This window comes from Lagenorhynchus albirostris, chromosome 3, assembly GCF_949774975.1.
Source record: "Lagenorhynchus albirostris chromosome 3, mLagAlb1.1, whole genome shotgun sequence".
NCBI lineage: Eukaryota > Metazoa > Chordata > Mammalia > Artiodactyla > Delphinidae > Lagenorhynchus > Lagenorhynchus albirostris.
Window position 1 is genome coordinate 164,368,706 of NC_083097.1, and position 27,573 is coordinate 164,396,278.

General features: G+C 48.4%; 1 protein-coding gene across 4 annotated transcripts in view; it reads left to right on the top strand.

Annotated features, from left to right (window-relative positions):
- Positions 1-27,573, top strand: part of DNMT1 (DNA methyltransferase 1) — a 42,302-nt gene that overhangs the window by 9,570 nt on the left and 5,159 nt on the right. For 3 of the 4 annotated variants that reach the window (XM_060145234.1, XM_060145231.1, XM_060145233.1), the window contains exons 5-32: positions 283-361; positions 1,494-1,572; positions 4,007-4,041; positions 4,431-4,533; positions 6,399-6,433; positions 7,362-7,449; positions 9,061-9,095; positions 9,601-9,682; positions 12,009-12,043; positions 12,364-12,412; positions 12,509-12,589; positions 12,669-12,778; positions 15,378-15,496; positions 15,779-15,871; positions 16,747-16,898; positions 17,061-17,248; positions 17,349-17,532; positions 19,010-19,107; positions 19,438-19,585; positions 21,010-21,125; positions 21,318-21,522; positions 21,599-21,732; positions 22,712-22,885; positions 24,698-24,919; positions 25,808-26,000; positions 26,709-26,793; positions 26,995-27,123; positions 27,273-27,555. In XM_060145234.1, the coding sequence (XP_060001217.1) occupies positions 283-361; positions 1,494-1,572; positions 4,007-4,041; positions 4,431-4,533; positions 6,399-6,433; positions 7,362-7,449; positions 9,061-9,095; positions 9,601-9,682; positions 12,009-12,043; positions 12,364-12,412; positions 12,509-12,589; positions 12,669-12,778; positions 15,378-15,496; positions 15,779-15,871; positions 16,747-16,898; positions 17,061-17,248; positions 17,349-17,532; positions 19,010-19,107; positions 19,438-19,585; positions 21,010-21,125; positions 21,318-21,522; positions 21,599-21,732; positions 22,712-22,885; positions 24,698-24,919; positions 25,808-26,000; positions 26,709-26,793; positions 26,995-27,123; positions 27,273-27,555 (3,334 nt within the window). The remainder of the gene's footprint in view (positions 1-282; positions 362-1,493; positions 1,573-4,006; positions 4,042-4,430; positions 4,534-6,398; positions 6,434-7,361; positions 7,450-9,060; positions 9,096-9,600; positions 9,683-12,008; positions 12,044-12,363; positions 12,413-12,508; positions 12,590-12,668; positions 12,779-15,377; positions 15,497-15,778; positions 15,872-16,746; positions 16,899-17,060; positions 17,249-17,348; positions 17,533-19,009; positions 19,108-19,437; positions 19,586-21,009; positions 21,126-21,317; positions 21,523-21,598; positions 21,733-22,711; positions 22,886-24,697; positions 24,920-25,807; positions 26,001-26,708; positions 26,794-26,994; positions 27,124-27,272; positions 27,556-27,573) is intronic. The other variant, XM_060145232.1, reaches the window with a different exon arrangement.

Sequence of the window (27,573 nt, forward strand, 5' to 3'; positions counted from 1 at the left end):
GGTGCTTGGCCACTTCATCTTTTGACGAAATAAGCGGAGGTTCTGTTTCCTTTTCCGTCTCAGGGTTGGGCCCCTCATACAAGAGCTTGTGTTGAAATGGCCCAGCAAACTGGCAGGTGCTAATTTGATGACTTTATCAAGATGGTGGTTGCTTAGAATAAGAGGAGAAGGATACTTAATCCTCAGAACCTGGTCTCTGCACCAGCTTGGTAATGCTGAAGAACTGTACCTTCGCTGTGAACTCTTTATTCATAGTGGCTTTTTTGTTTCTTTTTCTTTAAGCAGCTGAAGTCTCATCTAGCCCCAGGATTACAAGGCAAACTACCAGGCAGACCACCATCACATCTCATTTCACAAGGGGGTCAGTATATAATGAATGGACAGCCCCCATTTTAGGGGCCAACTGTTTTTGGTAAAACACGTATAGAATTAGTAGGATGTAACTTAGTAATTCTGACTTCCACATTGCTTAGGTTTTCCTTTTGCTATTCTGTAATTAGACATCCATGAACAGCATTTCTGAAGACCTCATCCATTTTTACTCTTAACATAGGAAACTTCAAATGTACATACACAAAATTACCAAGGATAGTAAAATGAACCCCTGTGTACCTATCACCCAGTGTCAACAACAGTTAACAGCTCCTGCCTGTTGTTTCATCTATACCCCCATATGCTCCAAGTGAATTATTCCAAATGGATTACAACTCCATACACACCCATGTCCCCCCAGTTGGATTACTTTGAAACAAATCGGACATGTCATCTTATCCACAAATATGATATTTCTAGATGACAAGGTCTCTTTCTCTGACAAGTTTTTTATTCATATTTTGCTATAATTGCTAACATCTAGCAAACTGTCTTTTGAAGAAGACAAAACATGCCTTATAAAGTGTAACAGTTCCTTACTAACAAATACATAGCAGTGTTCATTCTTCCCCTTGTGTAACAGAGTTTGGTTGATTTGCTCCTTAAGCCTTTCAAGTGATAGATTCCTTAGTTTCTTGCCATTTATTTAAAGAAAATAGGTCTTTTGTCTACTAGCTTCTAGGTCTGGCTGACTGCATCGTTTTGGTGGTTAATGTGTTCCCTTGTCTCCAGTTCTCTGTACACTGGTAGTTAGGTCTAGAGTCTTGATCAGATTCCAGCCTTATTTTGTGAGACTTCATTGACGGCATGGGGCTGTCCATCAGAGGCATGTAATGTCTGTTCGGTGATTCTAGCAGCCGTTGATCAAAGTCTAGATCCATTATTTCTTAAGGTTTGCAAAATGGTGGTATTCTAAACCTGTCATCCAAAGAAACATTAAGCTCAAAGCTTCTTTTAACGTCCTGGCAGAAAGGGCTTCTCCTTGGAGGGAAGAGGGTGTCCATGCCCTGAATCTTTCCAAACAGAGGGTACTCTTGGTAGGGAGGAATATAAGTTGTTTCGTGCCCACTGGAGGACTAGGGTCTGGCTGAGCTAACAGTTGGCTTTACTGTGTGTGACAGCCCTGCCAAACGGAAACCTGAGGAAGACGCTGAAAAAGCAAAATCAGATGATTCTGTCGATGAAGAAGAAAAAGACCAGGTAGGGCTCGTGTTTAAGTTTCTTAACTCTGCCTTATTTTGGTACACTTGCTGGTAGTTGTGAATGTATACTTGGTCTGTCTATGGCCCGGAAGTGACTGAGAGGATGTTAGAACATATCCCTGGACCCAGGGCAGTACGAAGTGTGTTAGGGTTAGACCTGAGGACTCAGAAGGCCCGTGACTTTGGTCTGTTCCCTCCTGTCTACTTTCCTACCTCTCCAGTTGTCAAGATTTGACAGTCAAACCAGCAGATGCGATGTGTTTAAAGCATTTCCTTGTGATGTCAGATAAGCCCCTTTTCCACATCTAATTTCTCTAGAAAAGCAGAATTGTCATGTTATGTGTATTGTAATAATGCTGCTTAGACTTTTTAGGTTAGAAAACTGGCGGCTTGCCAAAGGCCTCCAATATCGAAAATGTCAGTCTCTAGCGCTGTCCCATGTGACTTGAGGGGCAAACCTAGATAATACCAGATGGTCACACACTATCTATTTCAGTCCTGCCACAGGATTAGCTGTGTAAGTCGGGAAGTCTATAGGTTTACAGGTGGGTAGTAAATGCCCCGTTACCTGCTAAAGATGAGTATCCGTGGTTTGCTCTAAGGCAGGATTTCTCAACGAAGGCATTGACTTTTGGGGCCAGATAAACCTTTTCTGTGGGGGTGAGTCCTGTGCATCATAGAATGTTTAGCAAGGTCCCGACCTCTACTCCTTAGATGCCCGTAACAGTCCCTCTCGCTCCTCCCAGTTGTGACAACCAAAATCACCTTCAGACTTTCCCACATGTCCCCTGGGGGGCACAGTTGCACTGAGCGAGAAGCACTGGACTCAGGCTACCAGTATCACTGAGGTGGACTTGACGTCCTGTTGTAAAAGACATACTCATTCTCCTGTTTAGTCAGACTGTCCACTCACAGGTGGGACACTGAGACAGAGGGAAACAGCTTGTCCAAGTCACGTGGCCACATCCCTTGCCTCCTAAGAAAACGTGTCACAGGTGAAAGCAAGCTGGCTCTTGTAATATTGGCAAGTCTTTTTTTTTTTAACAAGTGTGCCAGTTTTAGAGCTGTTCTTTGCCCTCTAACCTTTTGGAGGGCTTACACAGCCTCCTAGCTTCTAAAGAAACGAACTGGGCCACTCTTTCCCAAGCAGGAAGCAGTTTCACTGGCAGTGTGTGTGAGACCTTGGGGACTTGGAGGATGAACACTTGTCGAAACAGGGTTTATCCCGATATGCTAGAGTAAGGCTCAGTGCACCACACCAGTGTTATCAGGTGGTGGTGGTCAAATAAGTAGTATTACAGAGAGAATCTTACTTTAGTCAATTGAAGTTTTGAGATCTCACTATGTTTTTTAAAACAGGTATTAAATACATGCATTTGGTAAAACAGTACAAAAGGCTGTTTGGTACATAGGGGTGGTACTCCCCCCTCTCCATCCTGTCCTTCCTTTGAGAGGCGAGCATTCATCAGTTTCTTCTGTATTGTTTCAGATGATATGTATGTATGTATAACTGTAGTATATAAGTATAAAATCTATCTTAGGGTTCTCCAGAGAAACAGACCCAGTGATGTCTGTATATATGAGATTAATTTAAGCAACTGAGTCACGATTTCAGGCTGGCAAGTCTGAAATGTGCAGGACAGGCCAACAGGCTGCAGACCCAGGGAAGAGTTGATGTTGTAGCTCAAGTCTAAAGGCAGTCTGGAGGCAGAATTTTATATATACACATACAGATTAATTCCGTACAATATAGTACAGGGGTTCTGTGTAGTTTATCCAACTTTCTCCAATGGTAACATCTCACATAACTGTAATAGCAAAACCAGAACATGGACATCGGCGTAATCTACAGACTTTATTCACTGTGCATGTATGGTCACGTGTACGCATGCATGCATTCTTGTAACCTCCACCTCAAACAAGACATAGATCGGTTTCATCACCACAATATTTTTTTTTTCACCACAATATTTTTATCCCTCTTAAATACATAAATACACATATCCTGGAGATGGCAAGCGTTGTGAACTTAGGGAAGTAGTGTACTAAGGTATTCATCAGAGAAGGGCTGGTGTCCAGTTTAGGTTGTCATCATCACTTCCTGATGTGAATCCCAAATTACTACTTTGGTTTTTTTCTAGTATTAACAAATTCCTGACATGAGGCGGATCTTTGACTTTACGTAGCGTCACTAGATGACCTCTAGTGCCCAGATGTGGGCCGGGCCAGCTCCTGGGCCTCTCTTTGTTTTGAGGGTGGTGGGACATCAACACCAGGCTGAAGGTTGCCCAGATCTCCCCCAAACCCAGATTACCCCTCAACCCCTGTTTTTAACCACATCAAATGTATTTATTTAATACTTTGACTCATACTTTTGGTTTTGATCTTCTTTTAAAATATTGTTTTTCTCTTTTTCCCTTCTCTCCATATAGGAGGAAAAGAGACGTAGAGTTACATCCAGAGAACGGTAAGAATAATAATCTTTTCTGTGCAATATATAATCTTGATGACTGAAATTACTTTTCTGAAATCTTCTAAAAAGAAGAACTTTATGGTGAGTTGCCGGGGTGACCATAGATAGCTTAAGGATGCCGAGTTTGCAGTCAGATTATTAACCTTGTTGTTCAGGTAGAATTGTCTTGCAAAGGGTGAATTGGGGGCAACTGGCCGTTATCAGAACTAGATCTAAAGCTTGTATTAAATATTAAATGTTGAGGTAATATGTGCCTTTCAGGGCTCCTGAGATGAAGATTGATTTTTTTGGGGCGGTGGGTAGGAAGGAAGACCTTTTGAAAATTGCTTCCACGGGAGGAGTCTGTGAAAGTCAACATTAGGGTGTGTGATTTTGCTTGACAGAGTTGCTGGACTGCTCCCTGCAGAAGAACCGGGAAGAGTAAGACCAGGAACACACGTGGAAGAAGAAGAAAGAGATGATAAAGTAAAGCCCGGTCACCTCCAGGTTTGTCACTTCCACCTTAATCTCAGAAACCATTTGGTTCTAGGAAGGGGGGTGAGGGTGTGGGGAGCGTGTAGGAACAGAGTGACTTTCACTAACGATCAAAGTGACCTTGAATTTAGCTAAAATGCTCTTCAAACTCATTTTTCTGCTGGTTCTCTATGTGGAAGGTGTGTTACCTGGCTGTGGTGATAGTAAATCAGCGGTAGGCCTGGAAGTCAGCTGAACCTCTGCTACTTGATCAGTCAGTCACAGAGCTTCAGTCTGTCCCCTCTCCTGCCTGCCTCTCCTGCCCATGAGGTCCTTGTGAAGGTCTCATTTTCAAACACATGAGGTGCTAAAGTGCTATAGTATCGTCCAGGTATAGAGTTGCATTCTTAACTGAGATCAGATGAGTTCTTTCACCAGACCTCCAGCTCCTTTGTAAAATCAGAGTTAAGGTTCTGTGAAATACAGATGTACCCACTGAACCCCCATGGGAGGGGGTAGGAGAAGGAATAGGGGGTCTGATACTGGAAGCTTTACCATTAGACAGCACTGCCCCATATGACAAAGGGCTGACATTGGTCAGTCACAGGTGGTAGAACAATATCAGGTCCCTTTTGGGTTTTTTGTTGTTGTTGTTGTTTTTTGTGGTACGCGGGCCTCTCACTGTTGTGGCCTCTCCCGTTGCGGAGCACAGGCTCCGGACGCGCAGGCCCAGCGGCCATGGCTCACGGGCCCAGCTGCTCCGCGGCATGTGGGATCTTCCCGGACCGGGGCACGAACCCGTGTCCCCTGCATCGGCAGGCGGCCTCTCAACCACTGCGCCACCAGGGAAGCCCTAGGTCCCTTTTGGTTTTATTAAGACATTGATTAGAAGTTTCTTAGAAACTCAAATGGGTGGGTGGTGTGTGCCCTTATTGAGAGCCTGTTAAAGGATGGGTGTCTGTTATTTTGTCCTAATGGGGAGTCAACTAAAGATGTATAATTCTTGAATTATTTGGTACTTGAAACTAGTCTTTAACTGATCACTTCCCTACCCTGATCCTAGTTAAAGTTAGCAGCAGTTACAGTTGGGACACATGTTGAATTGTTTGAGAAGAAGCGGTTCTAGTGGACTAGCGTGACCACCACCCTCCAAAGAAGGATTTTAGGGCAAGATTGAAATCCCTTGTCTGTGACCAGACTCCCAGGATCTCTTCTTCCAGGAGGAAGGTCTGCAATGTGTTTCTTCTGTTAACATCACCAACCTTTGTGATCTCCTTACAAAGTGTGTGGGGTTCCTGAGGCTGAATTCTGCTCTCTGGAGAGGCATGTTTAGCTCTCTAAATTCAGGCTCAAAACAGTTTGTTGTCCATGTTTGAGATGGAGCTCTTTTCCAGATTGGGTCATTCTACTTCATTTCTTTATTAGATTCCTAGTTTTGATAAAGTTTTCTATGAGACTGTCAACACTTAATAAGGACAAGTAGATAGTATTTTGCCCCCAAATCCCTCTTAAACATCAGGATCTGTCTAAGAGTTCTTTAACTTCCTGCCTACCTACCCCACCAAAAAAAGTGCCTTTTTTTTTTAAAATTTATTTCGGCATTCGGGATCTTTAGTTGTGGCATGCGAACTCTTAGTTGTGGCATGTGGATCCAGTTCCCCGACCAGGGATCGAACCTGGGCCCCCAGCATTAGGAACACAGAGTCTTAGCCACTGGACCACCAGGAAAGTCCCAAAAATGTGCTGTCTTGAAAGAAGAGAACCTTTATTCCAACTAGACTGCAGGATCAGTTTAAGTATTTTATTTCCGTAAAACTCTTCAGTAGAAAGATTCAAATCAAATGCAAAAATTAACTAGTCTTTTTTTTTTTTTTTGTCTCCCCCTCCCCTCCACTTAGGAAGAAAAGAGACTCAGAAGTCAAACCAAAGAACTGTAAGTATAGTTAACATGCCTTTGTACTTTGTGAAGCTTACTTGCTAAAATAAGCGTTCTGGTAAAAATAATGGATTGGACAGAGTGTTAAGTGCACTGATCATACATATAATGTGTGGATGACTTCTGCTCGTGTAAGGTCAGACCACCACAGTGAAGGCTGAGGTCAGGTGAGATTTAGCTGACCTTGACCCCAGGCCTCTTCTTAGTGGTGCTCATACAGCAAGCAGCTAGTCAGGTGGTGGTTAAAGGGCGTTGAGCAGCTCTGTCTCTTCCCCACAGCTGTGAAGACGCCGTATGACAAACTGCCCCAAAGCTCAGTGGCTTACGAGAGTAAGCATGTTTTGAGCTTACATGTTTGCAGCTCAGTGGCCATTGGCTGATCTTGGTCAGGTGGACCCGCTTCAGCCCCAAGACTTGGGCAGCCTGGGTGTGCTCTCATGGCAGTGGCAGCACCTGAGGGCAGAAGTGGAAAGCAGCCTCTGACAGACAGTGGGCTGAAGCAAATGTTGAGACTGGGCCTGAGTCTGGGGTGGGCAGAACACCTGAACTGAGTGGCCGGGCCCTGGCGGACGGAGAGGTGAGGACTTTCTGGACGGCACCTCAGGCCAGCTAGCAAACCTGCACAGGAATCCACCACAGGCAGGATTCCCATCAGGTTACCAGAGATCAGTGGAGCCCTGTTGTCTCTTTTGTTTTTAAACTACTGCGTGTCTCAGCAACAGTGAAGTGTAGATGGTGCTTCCGAGATCATACTTTCTGAAGTAATAAATGCCTTCTGGGTTTCTTGCTCTGAAAACTTGCCCTTCAGATAAGAAATACAATCCATGCTCTAACTTAGGGGAGGAGACCGTGTAAACCCCTCACTGGGGCTGCTTGAAAGGGCAGCGGGCGCCCTGAGCTGACTGTGTGTTTCGTTCTGCGGCAGAACACCTAAACAGAAATCTAAGGAGGAGCCAGACAGAGATGCAAGGCCCGGAGGAGCTCAGGCTGAAATGAATGAAGGAGAAGACAAAGTAAAGACTGACTCTGTCACTTATCTCTACCTGATCCTTACGTTCCCAGTTGGTGGGGAGAAACGGCGTGGGGTAGGGCTCTGTGTTCAGCTCCAGCCCTACCTGCCCGTGGGGTGGCGCTGGGCAGGTCAGCTGCTACCCTTCGTGGGGGTGGGTGGCTGTCACTTCATGTCAGCGCCTGATACATAGTGAGTGTTCAGTTGTCTGTGCATCGTAACGGTGGGGAGGGCCTCTGTGTGCTGGACTAAGGCGTGTGTGGAGCCAGCTTCTCTTCAGAGCCTCTGCCCTGAGAAGGCTTGACGTGTCACCCCAGCTACATGGTGTCATCACACTTGTGCTGCTTTACCAACCAGTCAGTCTCCTGAGTTCTGAGCCTAGCTCCTCCCTTCCCTGCCAGCTTCCCCAGTTCAGCTAAGCGAGCACATTTAAACCCTAAAACACTACATTGATCCAGGGGTGGGCCTGTGTAAACGTCCTGGGCAGCAAGGTTATCCACAGGGCTGTGAACTCCAGGGGAGGGGGACACAGCTGCTGGGGGCCGCAGCACAGGACTCTTAAGCTCCTTAGCAGTTTGGTCCCTGTCTAAGAGAAGCCAAACGAGGGTGGTCCCAGGATTGTCTCTGGTTTTCTGTCTGAGATCTAGAGAGCAGAGCCAGAGGTCAGACTTGCTGGGTCGTGAGCATTCTCGCTTCCAGCGGGCACCCCTTCTTGTTCTATGGCAGATGATCCTTTCGGTGTTTCCTCCAGCTTGTTCTATCTAACATCTTATTGTCTCTCATCTTTTCTGTCTGGATATTCATTACCTTACTGTCAGCACTCGCCTGGCATCCCTTCAGATCTAGAGAGATCTTAGCGGTGCTGTCAAACCACCCATTTTCCTCAGACGGCAACTGGCAGGAGCTTTAGACCACACAGCCAGCACTTTTGCCTCACGGCAGAAAAGGACAAAAGGATCAAACATTTGACTTTGTCTAATGAGTTGGTGACCAAGTCGGGAATTCCTACTTCTACTTCTGTCCCATACTAGATTCCGAAGTTTAGTGTTGTCACCCCCTACCCCACTCCTACTGTCCCAATGCCTGTCTGTATGACATCTTCACCCCTGACCAAACGACAGATGGAGCTATGGGCATTTTGGCCGACATAAGCAAAATGGCTATAATATTCCCTTTTACTTTGAGCTATCCTAGGACAGGGGTTGGTAAACTATGATCCACAGGTCAAATCTGGCCCTCTGCCTGTTTTCATAAAGTTTTATTGGAACACAGTCATACCATTTCACTTATGTATTGTTTCTGGCTGCTTTTGTGCTACAGTGGCAGAGTTGAGTAGCTGTGACACAGGTCTGTGGCTTGTACATCTGAAAATGTGTATTTTTTTGCCCTTTACAGGAAGTTTGCCAGCTACCGGTCAACTCTTGTTTGTAGGTGTTAGGAAACTGAGTTAACATTTTTGAAGCCTCATCTCTACCCTGTAGACCTGCCCAGATTTTCCTGTTCTCTCATTCCACAGTGCTGCAATCCTTAACTGATACTTTGGGGTTTTGTCTTGCTCTTACTCAGAAATTAATTTTCCCCCCTTTATTTCTCCACCCACACTTTCCCCTCTCAGGATGAAAAGAGGCACAGAAGTCAACCCAAAGATCTGTAAGTGGTTAAAATGCTTGTGCTTTTGTGCTGTGCTTTGTGTAATTTAAATTAGCGAAATAACTGTTGGAGATCTGTGATGTAGAGGTTTACAGGGAATTGCTGGTGCTATTGGAAGATTGGATCAGTTTGGGCGGGGCTGGATAAGAAATCAAACTCTGGGCCCCATCTTACCTGATACCCTCTGCCACGTGGGTAGTGCTCCTGTCACTGCACTGTCACGTGTCTCTTAGTTTCCGGCACCTCTCATCAGGCCCCACGTCTGAGGGTCACATGGGGCTTCTGAAGGCTTCCTTTCAGGATCACGAGTTAGTGACACACCTTTGGAGCTACTGTGACAAGGGGACTTTCTTTTTTGGATGGGAAGAAAGTATCTGTTCACCAGATCTATTGGGAATAGTTTGCTTTTCTGTAGGAAGGCATTAGTTTGTCATTTTTATGTGAATTGGCAATATAGTTTTTTTTTTTTTTAAGCTAACATCTGACTTATTTGTTTATCCAATAGAGCTAGCAAACGGAGACCAGAAGAAAAAGAACCTGAAGGAGTAAAACCACAAGTTTCTGATGAGAAAGATGAGGATGAAAAGGTAAGGCCTAGTTTTTTCAATTCTACTGTGTTTCATAATATCCCATTGGCTGGAATATATTAAAGTGTTTTCTAAACAATTTTTCTTATGGAAACATTCAAACATACCCCAAGGTAGGCAGAAAAGGATAGCAAACCCTCACATTGTCATCAACCTTCAACAGTTATCAACCCATGATTAGGCATGTTTTACCCAAGCCTTACTCGTTCTCCTTACCCTCCCTCGCTCTGAAGATAAACAGATCCCAGATGTATTGCTGAAATATCTACAGAAGTGCTTCTAAAAGGAGAGGAGTCTCTTCTTAAACATTACCACTGGGCTTCCCTGGTGGCACAGTGGTTAAGAATCCCCCTGCCAATGCAGGGGACACGGGTTCGAGCCCTGGTCCGAGAAGAACCCACAGGCCGCGGAGCAGCTAAGCCCGTGTGCCACAACTACTGAGCCTGCGCTCTAGAGCCCGTGAGCCACAACTACTGAGCCCGCGTGCCACAACTAATGAAGCCTGCATGCGTAGAGCCCGTGCTCTGCAACAAGAGAAGCCACTGCAATGAGAAGCCTGTGCACCACAACGAAGAGCAGCCCCGACTCTGTGCAGCTAGAGAAAAGCCCGTGCGCAGTAACAAAGACCCAACTTAGCCAAAAATTTAAAAAATAAATAAATTTATTTAAAGAAAATCACCGCTATACCATTATCATAGCACAATAATATAAAAACCTAATCTCCGTTCAGATTTCCCTGATGGTCTCCCTTGTGTGTTTTACAGTTGGATTCAGGACCCCAACACAGCCTATATAATACACTTGGTTCCTGTTTGTCCTCAGTGTGTCATCTGCAGTTTCACCCTGTCCTTTTTCTTGCACTTGGTGGAACTAGCCAGCTTACCTGTAGCGTCTGTGGGTTCTCAGGCTTGACATATCCCTCCAGCCCTGTCCGCCTGCAGACCGGTAGTTAGGTCCAGAGGCTTGACCAGAGGCAGGTCTCTTGTTTCCCAGAGTACTTCTGAGGTGATGCTGTGTACTTCCTGTTACATCATACCATAAGGCATGGTTATCTTTTGAAGGTGTTAGGATTGATCACTGAGCTCAGGTGCCATCTGCCTGATCCATCCATTATAAAGTTCCCCTCAGCTTTTCACCTAATGTTTTTAACAGTCATTGCTTAAATCCATTATTTCACTGGGAGTTACAGATTGTGATAGTTGTGTTCTACCATTCCTTCATTTACCCAAAATAATTCTAGAAATAAATTTTCTCTTATATTAGTCAGCAGGGGCCGTCATAACAAAATATGACAGTCTGGGTGACTTAACCAATAGACATTTATTTTCTTACAGTTCTGGAGACTGGAACTAAAAGTTCAAAGGGCCAGCAGGGTTAATTTCTGGAGAAGTCTTTCTTCCTGGCTTGTGGACGGCTGTCTTCTTGCTGGTTCCTTACATGGCCTTTCCCTGTGCAAGCACGTAGGGAGAAAGAGAGCTCTGGTGTCCCTTCCTCTTTATGAGGTCCCCAGTCCTATTGGATTAGGTCCACACCCTTGTGACCTCATTTAACCATAGTCACTTCCTTAAAAGCCTCATCTCCAAATACAGTCACATTTGGTGTTAGGGCTTCAACGTAGGAATTGGGTGGGGGGCCAGGGATACAACTCAGTCCATAGTACCCCTCTTCAACTCTGAGGTACCACTTATACAGTAAAGCTGGGTTTTTTTGTTCGTTTTTTTAAAGTGATCTTATGAGTCTTTTAAGGAAGTCTGGTTATAAGAATTTTGTTTAGGGGCTTCCCTGGTAGCGCAGTGGTTAAGAATCTGCCTGTAAATGCAGGGGACACAGGTTCGAGCCCTGGTCCGGGAAGATCCCACATGCCATGGAGCAATTAAGCCTATGCGCCACAACTACTGACCCTGCGCTCTAGAGCCCACAAGCCACAACTACTGAGCCCACATGCCACAACTACTGCGTGCCTAGAGCCCGTGCTCCGCAACGAGAGAAGCCACCGCAACGAGAAGCCCGCGCACCGCAACGAAGAGTGGCCCCCGCTCGCTGCAACTAGAGAAAAACCCGCATGCAGCAACAAAGACCCAACACAGCCAAAAATAAATAAAAGAAAATCAATAAATTTATTTTTTTAAAAAAAGGAATTTTGTGTATAAGACTAGACACTGGAGATGGCTTGGGTCTCAGTGGTTCTCTGACTGCCTTCCTGCCTCTGACTTTTGTGATAACCATGTACGTTTTGTGATAACCTTGTACATTAAATTCTTAACTGAAGCATTATCCAGATGGAAAATACTTTTTTACCCTCCACTCTTTTGTTTTCTCCGTTTAGGAGGAGAAGAGACGCAGAACTACATGCAAAGAACCGTAAGAACGTATTTTTGTCTTTATACAAAGCAGATCATAATATTAAAATGGTTGTCCTAGAAAGCAAGTAAAGGGGCTTTTAGTGAATTCTGGAGTAGCCTTAGCTTTGTACGTGATGGAGTGTGAGCACAGGACTGAGACGTTCCAATCCTGCCGTGTGAGGCAGCTCCCCTCCGCGTGGTAAAGATGCTTACGGCCTCGCACCTTGCCCCTTATGCGGCGTCTGGTGCTCATCTGTGTCTGGTGGATCAGGTGTAACTTTGATGGCAGATTCTGATATGTTGTGAAATGACTAAAAAAACCTTCTGCTTGGTACACAGAACTGAGAAGAAAATGGCTCGAACCAAAATGGCAGTAGTGTCCTCCAAGGTAAACGTATATCTGGGAGTAAAACCAGTTGTGCACCACTAATGCGATTGCTTGGGGCTGGCTCTCTGAGCGCTGTTTGTGTTCGTGCCTCCACAGACCGATCCTCTGAAGTGCATTGAGTGCGGACAGTACCTGGATGACCCCGAGCTAAGATATGAACAGCATCTCCCTGATGCAGTAAGTTCCAGCTGTGTTTTCAGCCTTATATTGATAGTTTCCTGTCTCTTGTGTCTAGTTAATGGTCAATGTCTCTCAGGTGGAAGAGATACAGTTGTTGACAAATGAGAGACTGTCCATCTTTGATGCCAATGAATCTGGCTTTGAGAGTTACGAGGATTTTCCCCAACACAAACTGACCTGCTTCAGGTAACTGATACGCCTCTGCTTTATCGTAACGGGGCATTTTCCTAAAGACACCTAAGTTCTTAATATCCTAGTGAAGTTTTTAATACCTAACCTGCAACATTTCTTAAGCTGCTGACACGAGATAAGGGCCAGCAAGCTGGTAGACGTCTGGTGGACGTTTGCTGGTGGTGGTGGGGTGGGTGGGCGGGTGGTTACAGCTCTACCTGTTAGGTCTTGAGCAGGTGAGCATCCTGGAGCTCATTCAGGTGAGGGCCAGCTATGTGCTAGGTCCTGCACGAGGTCTTACAGATGCAGCACCTCAGCTCCCTGGTCTCGTGGAGGCAGAACAAAAGTTAGGCCTGTCAGGTAGTGACACTGTGACAGATGTGAAAAGCATGGGGAGCAGAGAGTGGGTGGGGGAAAGTTGTTTAGAATGGAGAGGAAGGGACTGGAGCAAAGACTCGGTGGCTTAAGAACAAGCCGAGGGGATAGTGAGGGAAAGACATCCAGGAGAAGGGAACAGCACATGGAGGCTGGGAGGTGGGCACATCGGCTGGGGAAGACTAGGTGAGAGGCTGTGTGGGTGGAGTAGAGGGACTGCGGGTGAGTGGTAGGGGAACAGGGGCCCGGGAGGGGCCTGGATCCTGCAGGGCTTTGCAGGCCGTGTCAGTGATGCCGGGCTCTTCGGCGTAGAGGTCCGTGACGTCTGGACTGTACCTTTGGAAGGGCTCAAACAAGCCTGTGAGTGAGCAGAGTCCCCGTGCTCTCCAGCCCCCTTGGTTCCGTTCTGTCCCCCTCAACTGGAGGTGCTTCACTTTGCTTCTTGTGGGAAATGGCTTGGCTCCAGGACCAGCCCATGTCTCCTTTCAGGCCTTGGCACGTGCTTTTCCGCTCCCTGGACCAGAGAATAGTAGGGGTGGGCGGGCCGCCTGTTGTAGCCTCAGGTGGAATCATTTCTGGGCAGCCTTTCCGACACTCCTGCCCCACAGTGGGTTGGGGGGCTCTGGGCCCAGGGAAACCCCAGTATGTTTCTCCTGCAGTACTCCGTACACTCGCTGTGGTTGGTGGTGTCTCCCACGCTCCACGATCAGGATCCTGATCTGTAGTGGGATGCTGCCCATCTACCAGCGATCCCCTGGCTCAACCTCTGCCTGACAGCACAGCTGAAACGTGCTGTTGGCATTGCTGACGTTCATGGCCTCCTGCTTCCCTGTGGCATTCCTGGGGCAGAGGTTCAGGAGAACCAGGGGCCGGGGCCGCTGTAGTCGGGAGTGTCAGGGCTTGGGGTCTCCTGGCCACTCCTCAAGAATAGCAGGTTGGGAAGGGGGCAGTAAAAACACACTTCGTAGGAATGACATGCCTTTGTAGCATCAGGCCATTGGAGCCAGACCACCTGGGTAATTAGGAACTCTGTTTACCTCTGGTACTTGGGCTGAAAGTGGCAGGTGGAAACAAGCCCTTCCTGTGAACCAGTGGGTCCTGCCCCTGCCTGGGACTTGGCACTTCTCCCTGATGTCCCCTCTACTGAGGGAGCATGTGGACAGCCCGTCAGGCTGGGCGCTGGATCCTCCTCTTCTGTGCGTCCGCGGTGTCCTGCCCTCCCTTGGTCCATCTTTCCCACATCTTCAGGTCCTGATGGCAAGGCTGTGACCCGTGTCTACCTACCGTGCTTGGTAGGGGAACTCCACTCAAAGTGGTCATGTTTTAATTTTTTTTAATTGTGTGAGAGTCCAAGATGCGGAATTTTGGCTTCCAAGGGCCTAGGTGGTGGGAGCGTGGTGGTGCTCTCAGACCTGCACGGATTCCACGTGACCCGCTTGGATTCTGAGGGGTAGCACGGCACCTCTGGCCTCGAGGCCAGCGTGAGCAGGTTCATAAGCAGAACCCACCCCAACCCCATGATTTTCTCAAGTTTGGCATCCTGCTTAATGATGCACATCCTCTCAAATGTCAAGGAGCATCTCTAGGCAGTGGATGCCCTTAAACTGGAGGCTGAACCCCCAGAGGGAGGTGGGAGTCCCTCCTTCCGATGTCCTTGATGTACCTCACCTTTTATGCTGTTGTATAATGTGCCTCATTTTAATTTTTTTTAATGAGGCGAAAGTCACATAGCACAAAATTAACCATATATGAAATGCTATGAAGCAGTAAATCCACAGGAACAAAGCAGATTAGTAGTTGCCAGGGGTGGGGAGGGGATAGGGAGTGACAGCTCAGTGGGTGTGAGGTTTCATTTTCAGCAACAAGAACATTTTGGAGCTAGAGGGGATGGTTGTACAGCTCTGGGTAGGATGTGTTTGAGAAGCCATTGTTTCTCCACTAGCAACTCACCGAGGGAGGGTGTAGCAGGTGGTGCCCTTGTGAGATTTCCCGCCATCCCACTATCAGTCTCGCTGACCTCTCCACGTTGCCTCTTCAGACACTTATATTCTTGATACCCAGGTGGGCGAATCGGGTAGAAGCTGTCTGGGTGAAAGAACACTGTACTGAGCCAGTGTTCTGGCAGCCAAGGAGACAGCTGAGCCTAGGGACTGCACGTAGTCCACCTCGTGTCTGAGCTTGACTCTGTACTTCAGCCTGCCTTTGGTTAGCTGGTAAATCCACTCTGTCGCCTGTCTAGCGTGTACTGTAAACGAGGTCACCTGTGCCCGATCGACACCGGCCTCATTGAGAAGGATGTCGAGCTCCTCTTTTCTGGTTCAGCAAAGCCAATATATGAGGATGACCCGTCTCCCGAAGGTACGTGGCACGTTCCAGGTTGTTTGGGACAGTTTACAAACAAAACTTTGAGATGAGAGCAATATTCAACTGGAACTATTGCCTCTTAAAGTTAGGGCTTGAGACTGGGCTGTGAGCAGCTACGAGCAGACCCTCTCTGATGGCTCCAGTAAGGACTGCCCGGCTTGGCTGATAAGAGGTGTCGGCTCAGGTGGGCACTCAGTGCCACTTAACCCTCCTCAGCTTTTGAGAGGCATATTCTTAGTCTACTTTGCTTTCAGGAAACTTTTTCCCCCCTTTTAGGTGGTGTTAATGGCAAAAATCTTGGTCCAATAAATGAATGGTGGATTGCTGGCTTTGATGGAGGTGAAAAGGCTCTCCTTGGCTTTAGCACCTGTAAGTATGTGACCAATCGTGGACCTTTCTGGGAGCTGAAAGGGGCCTTCGCTCCTGTCTTTCATAGGGTTTGGTTGGGCTCTGGGAAGTGTCAGGCTCTGGGAAGTGTCAGGCTCATGTGACCATGTGGAAAGCATGTCAGGTTTGAACGGAATGGGCTCTTTTTTTTTTTTTTTTTAAGATTTATCATTTACTTATTTTATTTATTTTTGGCTGCATCGGGTCTTTGCTGAGGCATGCGGGCTCTTCGTTGTGATGCGCGGGTTTCTATCTAGCTGTGGTGTGCGGGTTTTTTCTTCTTCAGTTGTGGCATGCGGGCTCCAGGGCACGTGGGCACTGTAGTTGTGGCGTGGGTTCCAGAGCGCGTGGACTCTGTAGTTTGCGGCATGTGGGCTCTAGTTGAGGCGCGTGAGCTCAGTAGTTGTGGCATGTGGGCTTAGTTGCTCTGTGCCGTGTGGGATCTTCGTTCCCTGACCAGGGATGGAACCCGCATCCCCTCCATTGTAAGGCGGATTCTTAACCACTGCACCACCAGGGAAGTCCCTGGAATGGCCTCTTATATTAGCTACAACTGGCCCTGGAACTGACCCTCTGGTGTAAAAGCAGGTCATGTTCTTGCAGCTGAAACCCAAACTGAATTCCAAAAACCAGAATCGAGCCAAAGGAAAGCCACTTGGCCAGTCTCCGTCCTCTGGCTGGCTCAGACAGGCCCCTTCCGAATGAGCTAACTCTGGACTGTACTTCATGTTTTTTGACATTTGGGTACAGAATGACTCTTAGCCTGTTCTGTAAGCCTCATAGCCTCATCCCTGCCCTTTGGCCACTGTAGCTGCCATCAGGTTCAAACTGCTCTCTTAAACATCCGTTCACTGCAGCATTTGCCGAATACATTTTGATGGATCCCAGCCCAGAGTATGCACCTCTGTTCAGTGTGATGCAGGAGAAGATCTACATAAGCAAGATAGTAGTTGAGTTCCTGCAGAACAACCCTGACTCAACATACGAAGACCTGATCAATAAGATCGAGGTAAGAGGTTTAGGTTATTCACAATATGGGATTCACACCTATTTATATGAGATGTGCTAGAAAACATGTTCAGAGTCAGCAGAAATTGTTTGTTTGATTTAGATTAGTTTTGCTTAAGCCTAAGGGAAACCTCTGATTTTTTTTTTTTTTTTTCCCTAAAAGACCACTGTTCCTCCTTCTATGCTCAACCTGAATCGATTCACAGAGGATTCTCTCCTTCGACACGCCCAGTTTGTGGTGGAACAAGTAGAGAGTTATGATCGGGCTGGGGACAGTGACGAGCAGCCCATCTTCCTGACCCCCTGCATGAGAGACCTGATCAAGTTGGCCGGGGTCACCTTGGGAAAAAGGTAAGGATGCAGCAGGAATGAGACTGAAGACGTGAGACAGAAGGCAGAGCATCCTGTGCGCTCTTCCCAGCCCGCTAACACCATGGAAACTCTCTCCCAGGCGAGCTGAAAGGCGGCAGACCATCCGGCATCCTGCCAAGGAGAAGGACAGAGGCCCCACCAAAGCCACCACTACGAAGCTGGTCTACCAGATCTTTGACACTTTCTTTGCGGAGCAAATTGAAAAGGATGACAAAGAAGACAAGGAGAACGCCTTTAAACGCCGGCGGTGTGGCGTCTGTGAGGTAACCTTGCCTGCTCCCCTTGTAATCTCTGAGGAACTCACTTCTTTCTCTTTCTGGCTTGAGATGCTCACTCCTCAAATGTGACCCCTAAAACAGAAGCTAGAAGAAAGAGTTAGTGATCTGGGGGGACTTGCATGTCTTCTGGGACAGCTGTCAAAAGAGGCATGCTCGGGCACTTTGCTGTCAGCGCCACTGTTGTTGCAGAGGAGCCTGGCCTTCTGGGTGCCTTTGCTCTGGCTGTGTCCCATTGTGTCCTCAGGCCCTGGTGTAAGGGCAGAGGGAGTGACTACCCCACAGAGGCGCTGCTGCCTCCAAGTAGGGACATCCACCCAGGAGCCTGCCTTGTCTCATGGCATCAGTTCCCTGGGAAAGTGGGGACTTTGTCCAGCTTAGCTTTGAGGCCTGAAAAGACCTCTCTTACTGAATTTTTTAATATATATTTACTTCACTCTAGAGGAATTAATCCCCCTAATTCTCTGACCCAGGGATCGGGTCTGTTGGGTAGGCCATAAAGTTCATTTGGGTTTTTCCATCCAATGTTTCGGAAAAACCCGAACGAACTTTTTGGCCAACCCAGTATTTTGGTATCTGTTTGACTTAATTTGGATGAAAACTTAAACACAAAAATACAGCAGCTGCCTTCAGAACTGCCCTGCATTCACACTGGCCACTGACTTCAGAGTGTCTCCTTTGTCTTCAGGGGCTGCCCTTAAATAGGGATTTGCATGTCCTCGCTGTTCTTGTTGTGGTTTTACTTTATTTCATCTAGTGCATATGTATCCAAGCTTTAAAAAAAATTTTAAGGAAAGTATACGTAAACTGGAATCTTTCACAGCTGTTACGTGTGTTTGTTTCTTTTTCAAATTGTATTCATGCATATTTTTAATTGAATTCTCACAGTACCCCGGTAGGTGAGTCAGATATCTCCCAGAGACAGCGTTAACATTACATATTCAAAGACGTCCAGAAGCCAGGAGTAGAAGTGAGCTGGAACACTCCTTGCCGTGGTGCCCCCAATTCCGTGACTAATCTGTGTCTGACACGTGACCTTCAGTATGTCCGCGGGAGCTGTTTGGAGGTCACACTAGTTAACACTTTAACTTTTCCATAATATTTCATTGTGACTCTTCCAGCTTATCCCTCAGGGATGGACAACTTGATATTCTAACAAGGCTTCCTGTGACTCTTCTCTACTTAGAAGCAGAATTGCTGGGGTGTAGGTCATGTACTTAACTTTGATCTAGAACAGTGTTCTCCAGAGTGGGGTTACCAAATTATCCTTTGAGCAGTGCGCGTTCTCGTTTCCCCACACCTGTCCCAGCACCATGTGTCAGGCTTAACCTATGCAAACCTCGTATCTTGTTCCTAACTCTTACTTCCCTTCTAAAGAGGTTAAATTTACAGTTTTTAAATTCACCAAAAACTGGTTACCAGCTATTAATAATGACTGTTTGATTACTTTTTCAATGTGTTTTAGATTTGTCAACAGCCTGAGTGTGGAAAGTGTAAAGCCTGTAAGGATATGGTTAAATTTGGTGGCAGCGGAAGGAGCAAACAGGCTTGCCAAAAGAGGAGGTAGGTTTGGCCAACGCTTGTTCTTGAAATGGAGGAAAATGCCAGCTGATGGCAAATAGGCTTTGTGTGGGACAGCTGGGTTGACAGGTACAGAGCAGGCAGGGTCCCTTTGTCTAGCACTGTCACCAGGCCTGTCCCCGATTTCTAAGTAAAACACCTTCAGTTGGTTTTACTTTTTTTTTTTTTTTTTTATTGCCTGCACCGAGAGGCTTGTGGGATCTTAGTTCCCCGACCAGGGATTGAACCCGGGCCCCAGCAGTGAGAGCACAGAGTCCTAACCAGTGGTTTTACTTTTAAAGAGGACCTTGCTTATAATAACTGACTTTGTAGGTGTCCCAACATGGCCATGAAGGAGGCAGATGATGATGAAGAAGTGGATGACAATATTCCAGAGATGCCATCACCCAAAAAGATGCATCAGGGGAAGAAAAAGAAGCAGAACAAGGATCGGATCTTTTGGGTTGGAGAAGCTGTCAAGGTAATCCAGGAGCAGGCTCTCAGTCATTTTAGCGCTGCCCTTCTGAGAAGCCGGTTGTCTCGTATCTCGCTGCCAGACGTCTTAAGCAGCCTGAGCCCTGCAGCTGAGAAACCTGCCCGTTTGTCCCTGCCCATTTGTCCTGTTAGCGGAGCAGAGCTGACTGAGAGGCCGAGGCCTGTGGTCAAGCACCTGAAATGCATTTTTTTGCTTGTACGCCCAAGGACTCAGTTTTCCTCACACTCCAAAATGGGCTTTTTAAAACTATATATATTTATTTATTTAATTTATTTATTTTTGGCTGCGTTGGGTCTTCATTTCTGTGCGTGGGCTTTGTCTAGTTGCGGCGAGGGGGGGCTACTCTTCGTTGTGGTACACAGGCTTCTCATTGTGGTGGCTTCTCTTTGTTGTGGAGCACGGGCTATAGGCGCATGGGCTCCAGTAGTTGTGGCACGCAGGCTCAGTAGTCGTGGCTCTCGGGCTCTAGAGCACAGACTCAGTAGTCGTGGTGCACGGGCTTAGTTGCTCCACGGCATGTGGGATCTTCCTGGACCAGGGCTCGAACCCATGTCCCTTGCGTTGGCAGGAGGATTCTTAACCACCACGCCACCAGGGAAGTCCCCAAAATGGGCATTTGATACAGTTCTTGGGGTGTCAGGCTGGTTCCCCTTCCAAGCTTGTTTTGAAGAGAGCCTTCACAGTCCTCTCTGGCCTAGGAGTAGGTGTTTGGGGGCACTAGCAGACCGTCTCCCGGGGGTTCTGTGGTTACCTGCCTGTCTAAGGGTCAAATCCTTTACCAAAGCTGGAGAGTGAATGTCATCTCAGTGTTGTTCTCTCGATGTCCATAAGGCAAAGATGGTCAGTTTCCTCAACAAGCGTGAGGCCTACCCTGCTGGATGCTGCTCTAGGCCTAGGCATAACTAAGCCCCTGCCTGTGACACATGTACTGTCAGGAGGGCAGGGGGCAGGAAGGGTGCTGGGGCCACGGAGGCTTCTTGGTGGGGCAACATCTGAGCTGAAACCAAAAGGTTGGAGAGTAGCCAGCACATGAAGGTCTGGGGAGGAACCAGAGCACAGGCCCTGAGGTGGGACCAGCTTTCCTTGTGGGAGAGAAAGAAGGAGGTCCGTGTGGCTAAGGGAGGTGTGAGGAGTGGGGTACGGTGCTATTACAATTGAATGCTAGAATCCCATTTGCTGCTGACACAAGAGGGCAGAGGTGGTGATAGAGGGATGTGAGCGGCCTTTGCTGCAGGCTTCCAGCCAAAGAAGTTGGGTGTTCTCTATAGTAGCCAGGCTGGTAGAGCTCACGGCTTCTTGGAGAAATTGTTATGAGTGATACTTTCCTATAAAGTAACAGGAACTCGCAGGTCAAGCCTAGCACGGACCTTCAAACCCATCCTCACCTGAAATTAAGCTCTTGTTTTCAGACCGATGGGAAGAAGAGTTACTATAAGAAGGTATGCATCGACTCGGAAACCCTGGAAGTGGGGGACTGTGTTTCTGTTATTCCAGATGATTCTTCAAAACCACTGTATTTAGCAAGGTTTGTGTCCTTCCCTCTGCTTGACTTCAGCCCACACTTTCTGTTGAGTAAGTAGGAGGTTCCTATTTTGTAAGAATAGCAGCAGCTCTTTGCCCTATACTAAAACCAAAAAATACATGTCCCCCAAGGAGACTCGGTCCAGATCTGCCGGTCAAGTTAGAACTTCCTTCCCGCCCCCTCTTCCGGCTCCAGGGTCACGGCGCTGTGGGAGGACAGCAGCAACGGGCAGATGTTTCATGCCCACTGGTTCTGTGCTGGGACGGACACAGTCCTCGGGGCCACGTCGGACCCCCTGGAGCTGTTCCTGGTAGACGAATGTGAGGACATGCAGCTTTCATACATTCACAGCAAAGTGCAGGTCGTCTATAAAGCCCCGTCGGAAAACTGGGCCTTGGAGGTGAGTGCCTGGCGCCCCTCGTGTGCCCCTCCTCAATGCGTGGGGTCATCATGGCTGACGGCAGTCTTGTCCCTAGGGAGGCGTGGACCCTGAGGCCCTGATGTCGGAGGGTGACGGAAAGACCTATTTCTACCAGCTTTGGTATGACCAAGACTACGCAAGATTTGAGTCCCCTCCAAAAACTCAGCCAGTGGAGGACAACAAGTACAAGTGAGTGCCGCGACTGCGCTCCTGGGCCGCTCTGGTGGTGCTCGTGGACGCCATGCGTCTGCATGAAGCCCTCGAGCTTTTCCCGTGCTTCTCTCTGCTGGGTTTGCTTTCCCCACGTCTTCTGATCGTCTTCCTCACCAACCAGAGAGCAGCCTGACTGGGTTGCAGTGGCTGTAAGTGTGTGGACAGCCTGGTGGGGAGAAGCTGTCCCATCCAGGGACAGGATGTGTCTTTCTGGGTTCCTCAGTGTCTGTACCACAGATCTTGTGTCTTTTCTCGTAAGTGAGATCTTTGATTCCATTTTATTGGAACTGGTGGGGGAATGCTTTTAGGGAAGCTTTTGCTTCTTATAAAGTGTTCAGTGCCCCACGTCTTCCTTTGTAACCTTGGTACCTCACTTGTTTTAACTAAAAGTGGCAGCCGGCACCTCCAGAGCGAGTGGTGTGTGACAGTAAGGCTGACAGGGCTGAGGCTAGGAGGGCTCGCTGCGATGCCTCTGGTGTTTCTCCAGTCAACCTGGAGCTGCCTTTTGGCTTGATCTGTTTTTAAGGCAATCCCTAATTCTCCTTTTAAGGGTTTATTAATCAGAAATAATGTTGCATTTTACCAAATACCTCTTCAGCCTTTAGAGGTAATAGCGTGAACCTCCTCTGACGTTTTGAGTTCCTGTCTTTACCACTGTCTGCATTATCGCTCGTGGTGGATTCTTGACCATATTCTAGACTGTTTGTTAATGTCTTAGGATCGACTACTCAAAAGTGGGGTTGGCTTGTCATTTTCCTATTGTGTGTATCTCTGGGCTTTGGTCCCAAATAAGTGCTTTCAAAGTGTGAACATAAAAGTGCAGGAAAGCCAGTTCCTCCTAACATCTGTAAATCCTTCCTCTTGGTCACCAGAGTCTGGATTAAGCCAGTGGCAGCTGCTTGTAGTCACTACCAGTCACTTAAGGGCCTTTGGTTTCTGTCCTTCACTCCTTCAGGTTCTGTGCAAGCTGTGCACGTCTGGCTGAAATGAGGCAGAAGGAAATTCCCAGGGTCATGGAGCAGCTCGAGGACCTGGATGGCCGGGTCCTCTACAGCTTAGCCACCAAGAACGGCATCCAGTATCGAGTGGGCGATGGCGTGTACCTCCCCCCCGAGGCCTTCACCTTCAAGTGAGTGCCCCTGGCTGCAGTCAGGGCCAGGAGCTCTGGGTCAGTACAGAGCTGGCTCCACAATGTCCCCCACCCCGCAGCCCAGTACCTGCTGCTGCCGAGCTGTCACAGTGTCATCTGCGGTGAGCAGACGTTATCCAGCCTTCCAGTGCAGAGCGACTATAATTCTGTGGCAGTGAAGCTGTCTGTGAAAGAAGTCAGACAGAGAGCCCGCTGGCTAAGGGAGAGCTTTAGGGTCAGTGGTGGGTTCCTGCCCAGCTGGTCATGGCAGAGAGCCCCTCCCAGTTCCCATCTATCAAGTGGGGAGAGGAGTGCCTTGCCTGCCAGGCCCCTAAGGAATAAGTGAGTTAAAAGAAAGTTGCTTATTAGCACAGCGCCTGGCCTAAAGTAAAGGCTGACTGTGAGTTACTTGTTGGTAAATGGGAATTGCACCAAAAGACTTGCGGGACTTCCCTGGTGGTGCACTGATTGAGAATCCACCTGCCAATATAGGGGACACGGGTTTGATCCCTGGTCTGGGAAGATCCCACATGCCGCGGAGCAACCAAGCCCGCACGCCACAACTACTGAGCCTGTGCTCCGCAACAAGAGAAGCCACCACAATGAGAAGCCCGCGCACCGCAGCGAAGAGTAGCCCCCGCTCGCCACAACTAGAGAAAGCCCACACAGCAACGAAGACCCAACACAGCCAAAAATAAATAAAATTTAAAAAAAAGACTTCCACATCAGAGGATTGACGCTCTTCAGGGAAAAATCAAAGCCACAGATACTGTCCACACTTGATCCATTCCTTGTTCGTTCTAAGAACTAGTGCGTGGTTGGATTTACAACCACCATTTTCTGAGCTTAGTCAGCTCAGTTTCCTGACTTGCAATTCCATTTTCCTCGAGTCCTAATTGGAGCCCAGTCCCCAACCTCCATTCAGTCACCGTACATTACAAAACATCGGTCCTTCCAGGCCCGCACAGTGAGTGTGCATCACGCCCTTTAGCTCCAGTTTTTGGCCTCGAAGGGGAGGACTCCCTGTAGTGCTGTCTACCAGATGCTCCTGGCACAGCTGAAGTGAGAGCAGAGGTGTTCAGAGACACCTCTGGAGCCCGTCAGACTTCAGGGGGTCTGATGGGAAAGCACAGCAGCTGCCTCCCTGAGCTGCAGTCTTCAGAGTTTGCAGCGCTGCGGTCTTGGCAGCCTGGCATCTCATTTGCTGGCCTGAGTTAGCCAGTACGCGGTCAGGCCAAATTCGGCTTGCCCAGACCACGAGTCTTCTCCCCATGCCTCTCCCGCATTGCCTCTGGGTCGATGCCTCAGTCAGAGTGTAGGCTATGCCGTGGTAACAACTCTAAAATCACAGAAGTTTACTTCTTGCCTGTACTGTGTGGCCATTGTGGTTCAGGGGACTCGGACTATTGTGTCACTCAGGGCCCTGGGCTGACGGAGCCCTGCCTTCTCAGGAGTTGGCAGTCAGAGGCGAGGGGAAGCACGCTGGAGGCTCTCCTGGCGCTCAGAGCTGCCGCTCCAAGTGCTTGTGCGTCCCTGCTGCGCACACCTGTAGAGCTGAACGAGCCACACGCCTGCCCTGAGGCTGGGAGCGGGGAGAACCTGAACAGCCTTAGCAACTATCCCCAGAGCACAGATGGAGAGTACCCATTTAAAAGTGTGGGTGAGATTTAGTCTCTAAATCTGGTCTAAGGGTACGTAGCTGCATTAGTTTAAAGTGTTTGAATTTAAGTGGTTATCGTCACTGATCAGTCATGCTGAGACTGCTTTTTAAGGCTTCATGTTCAGTCACTCATAACAGTTGCTTCTCTGCAGCATTAAGCTGTCCAGTCCTGTGAAACGCCCACGGAAGGAGCCTGTGGATGAAGCTCTGTATCCAGAACACTACCGGAAATACTCTGACTACATCAAAGGCAGCAACCTAGATGCCCCTGAGCCGTACCGTATTGGCCGCATCAAAGAGATCTTCTGCAGCAAGAAGAGCAACGGCAGGCCCAACGAGACGGATATCAAGATCAGAGTCAACAAGTTTTACAGGTCGGTGAAGCCTTTGCCCTTCGGGGGGCTCTGCCTGAGGCGGGGTGGTAACCGCACACACACAGTGGTGGTCTAAGAGTTGGGTGGAGGTATCTGTTCTTCCAAGTGTTTCTGATTACCTGGAGGGTACCGAGGATGACTGCAGCTACATATCACAGCCCTCGCTTTCTCTCTTAAAGCTGCACAGCTTTGTCCAAAAGAAATCTGTGAGCAGAAGTCCAGAGTGTGACAAAGATAGGCGTGGAATGTCCTGGGCTTTGCCTGAGGCGCCCTCAGAACCCTGAGTTCTGTCCGCGTGTCCTGTCTCTGAACACTGTCCGTGTTCCGCCCCCCTCCCCATTCCCCATCCCCCTGTTCTTCTCAGGCCCTCTTCCCTGCTCTGGGGTTTCTCTCTGTCCAATGTCTTGGCTTCACTCAGTCTTTTTCTGGGATCCTAATAATGGTTAGGAGATAACCTGAAACTAATCCATACAGATAGGTCTAAAGTTGCTCCATGTCTTGGCTAATGTACGTGGAAGAGTTTTTGAGGTCTTTGCAATAATCAGTTGAGTAATGAGAAAGAACAAGGAATCTGGCTGTTATAGGCGAATGAAGGCAGCTCTAGACATGCTTTCTAACAGGAGACCAGCAGCTGGTCTTAACACGGGACAAGTTTTTTTGGGCTACACTGGGGGCATAAAGAGCAAGCAAACCATTAGTTGAGTTCATGGCAAGGAACCCCACTTAGTCTGTGGTTAGTGCCAACTAAGGGGGTCAGTAATCAAGGTGACTTGCTGGGGGTGGGGAATGGTCTTTACCCACCGATCATCTGAGCATTGTCAGGAATGTGCCGTTTAATTGCCTGTCAGCTCGAGGCAAAAGAACTAACAAAGACCCTCGCACTCGCAGGCCGGAGAACACGCACAAGTCCACCCCGGCGAGTTACCACGCAGACATCAACCTGCTTTATTGGAGCGACGAGGAGGCTGTGGTGGACTTCAAGGCCGTGCAGGGCCGCTGCACCGTGGAGTACGGGGAGGACCTGCCTGAGTGCCTCCAGGACTTCTCCGCTGGTGGCCCCGACCGCTTCTACTTCCTTGAGGTGGGGCCCTGGGCTTACTGGATTGAGGGCCTTGGGGTCAGACACAGCCCCCGAGAAAGCAGTTTATCCAGAGTACGAATCTGTGACATTCAAGTTGTTCTGGAATTTGACACTTTGGGCTTAAAACAAAACAGAATGTCACATTTGAGTGTCCTAAGGCAATAGCAATTTTTGAAGACTGTTAAGTGGCCTCTGCTGGCCTGGCCAGTGCCTGTGAGTTAGGGGAAAGTTCCTCTAGCCCTGGGAGATGCAGCCCTGCCCCCAGTGCCTTCAGCCAGGGTTCCGTGTCCAGGCCGGGGCCATACAGCCGAGCCTGTGCCTGGTTATTGAGAGTAGAGCCAGCAGTTTGTTGATTAAGCTAATCACTCTTAAATTGTTTGAGCATGGCTTTTCTGTGATAGGCGTGTATCGTTCTAAGATAACCCATGTTTCCCCCAGGTTCCAGTGTGTACAGTCTAACTGTAACACTTGCCTGTTTTTAGAATGAGTAGTCCAGGTACTTGAAATAGCAAGAATTTCGGCCATATAAAATGTGTGTGTTAGTAGAATTTTCCCCTCATCTCTAATGTAATAAAACTCAAAGCACTTTTTGCTTATGGCCATGTTTAGGGAGAAATTAAGTAGATCTTACCAATTAACTTAAATCGTATTTGTTAGAGAGGGGACTGGTGTTTCTCTTCCAGACTGTTGTGGTTCTTTCCTTCTCAGGCCTATAATGCCAAGAGCAAAAGCTTTGAAGATCCTCCAAACCATGCCCGTAGCCCTGGAAATAAAGGGAAAGGGAAGGGAAAAGGTATGTCGTTACTCCACGGGCTTCTTTTCAAGTCCGTCTCCCATAACTCGATTCTCGTGAATCAGTCAGTATAAAAGAGCAGCCTCTGACGTTACCTCGCTCTGCTGCCGTCAACTCAAAACGAGGCCGTCTCTGAATCACCAGGGTGTTTGAAGAGAGCACGCTAGGGCCCTGATCTGACTTGGGGCCTGTCTCCCGCAGGGAAAAGCAGGACAAAGTCGCAAAGCTCTGAGCCGAGCGAGCTGGAGACGGAAATCAAGCTGCCGAAGCTGCGGACCCTGGATGTGTTTTCTGGCTGTGGGGGTTTGTCGGAAGGGTTCCACCAAGCAGGTAGGCTCTGGGTTTCTCTCCGCACAGCTGCAAAAACCGGACCGGGCGTGTTCTGCCTGGAAGACCTTCCTGGCTCTGGTCACAGTTCTGACTAAAGAGTCTCATATGCTACAGGGTTCGCAGCTCATCTTTGTCCTTGTGTCCCCCAGGCATCTCGGAAACGCTGTGGGCCATCGAGATGTGGGACCCCGCGGCCCAGGCGTTCCGGCTGAACAATTCCGGGTCCACGGTGTTCACAGAGGACTGCAACGTCCTGCTGAAGCTGGTCATGGCTGGGGAGGTGACCAACTCCCGCGGCCAGAAGCTGCCGCAGAAGGGAGACGTGGAGATGCTGTGTGGCGGGCCTCCTTGCCAAGGCTTTAGCGGCATGAACCGCTTCAACTCTCGAACGTACTCTAAGTTCAAGAACTCCCTGGTGGTCTCCTTCCTCAGGTAAACAGGCTAGAATTC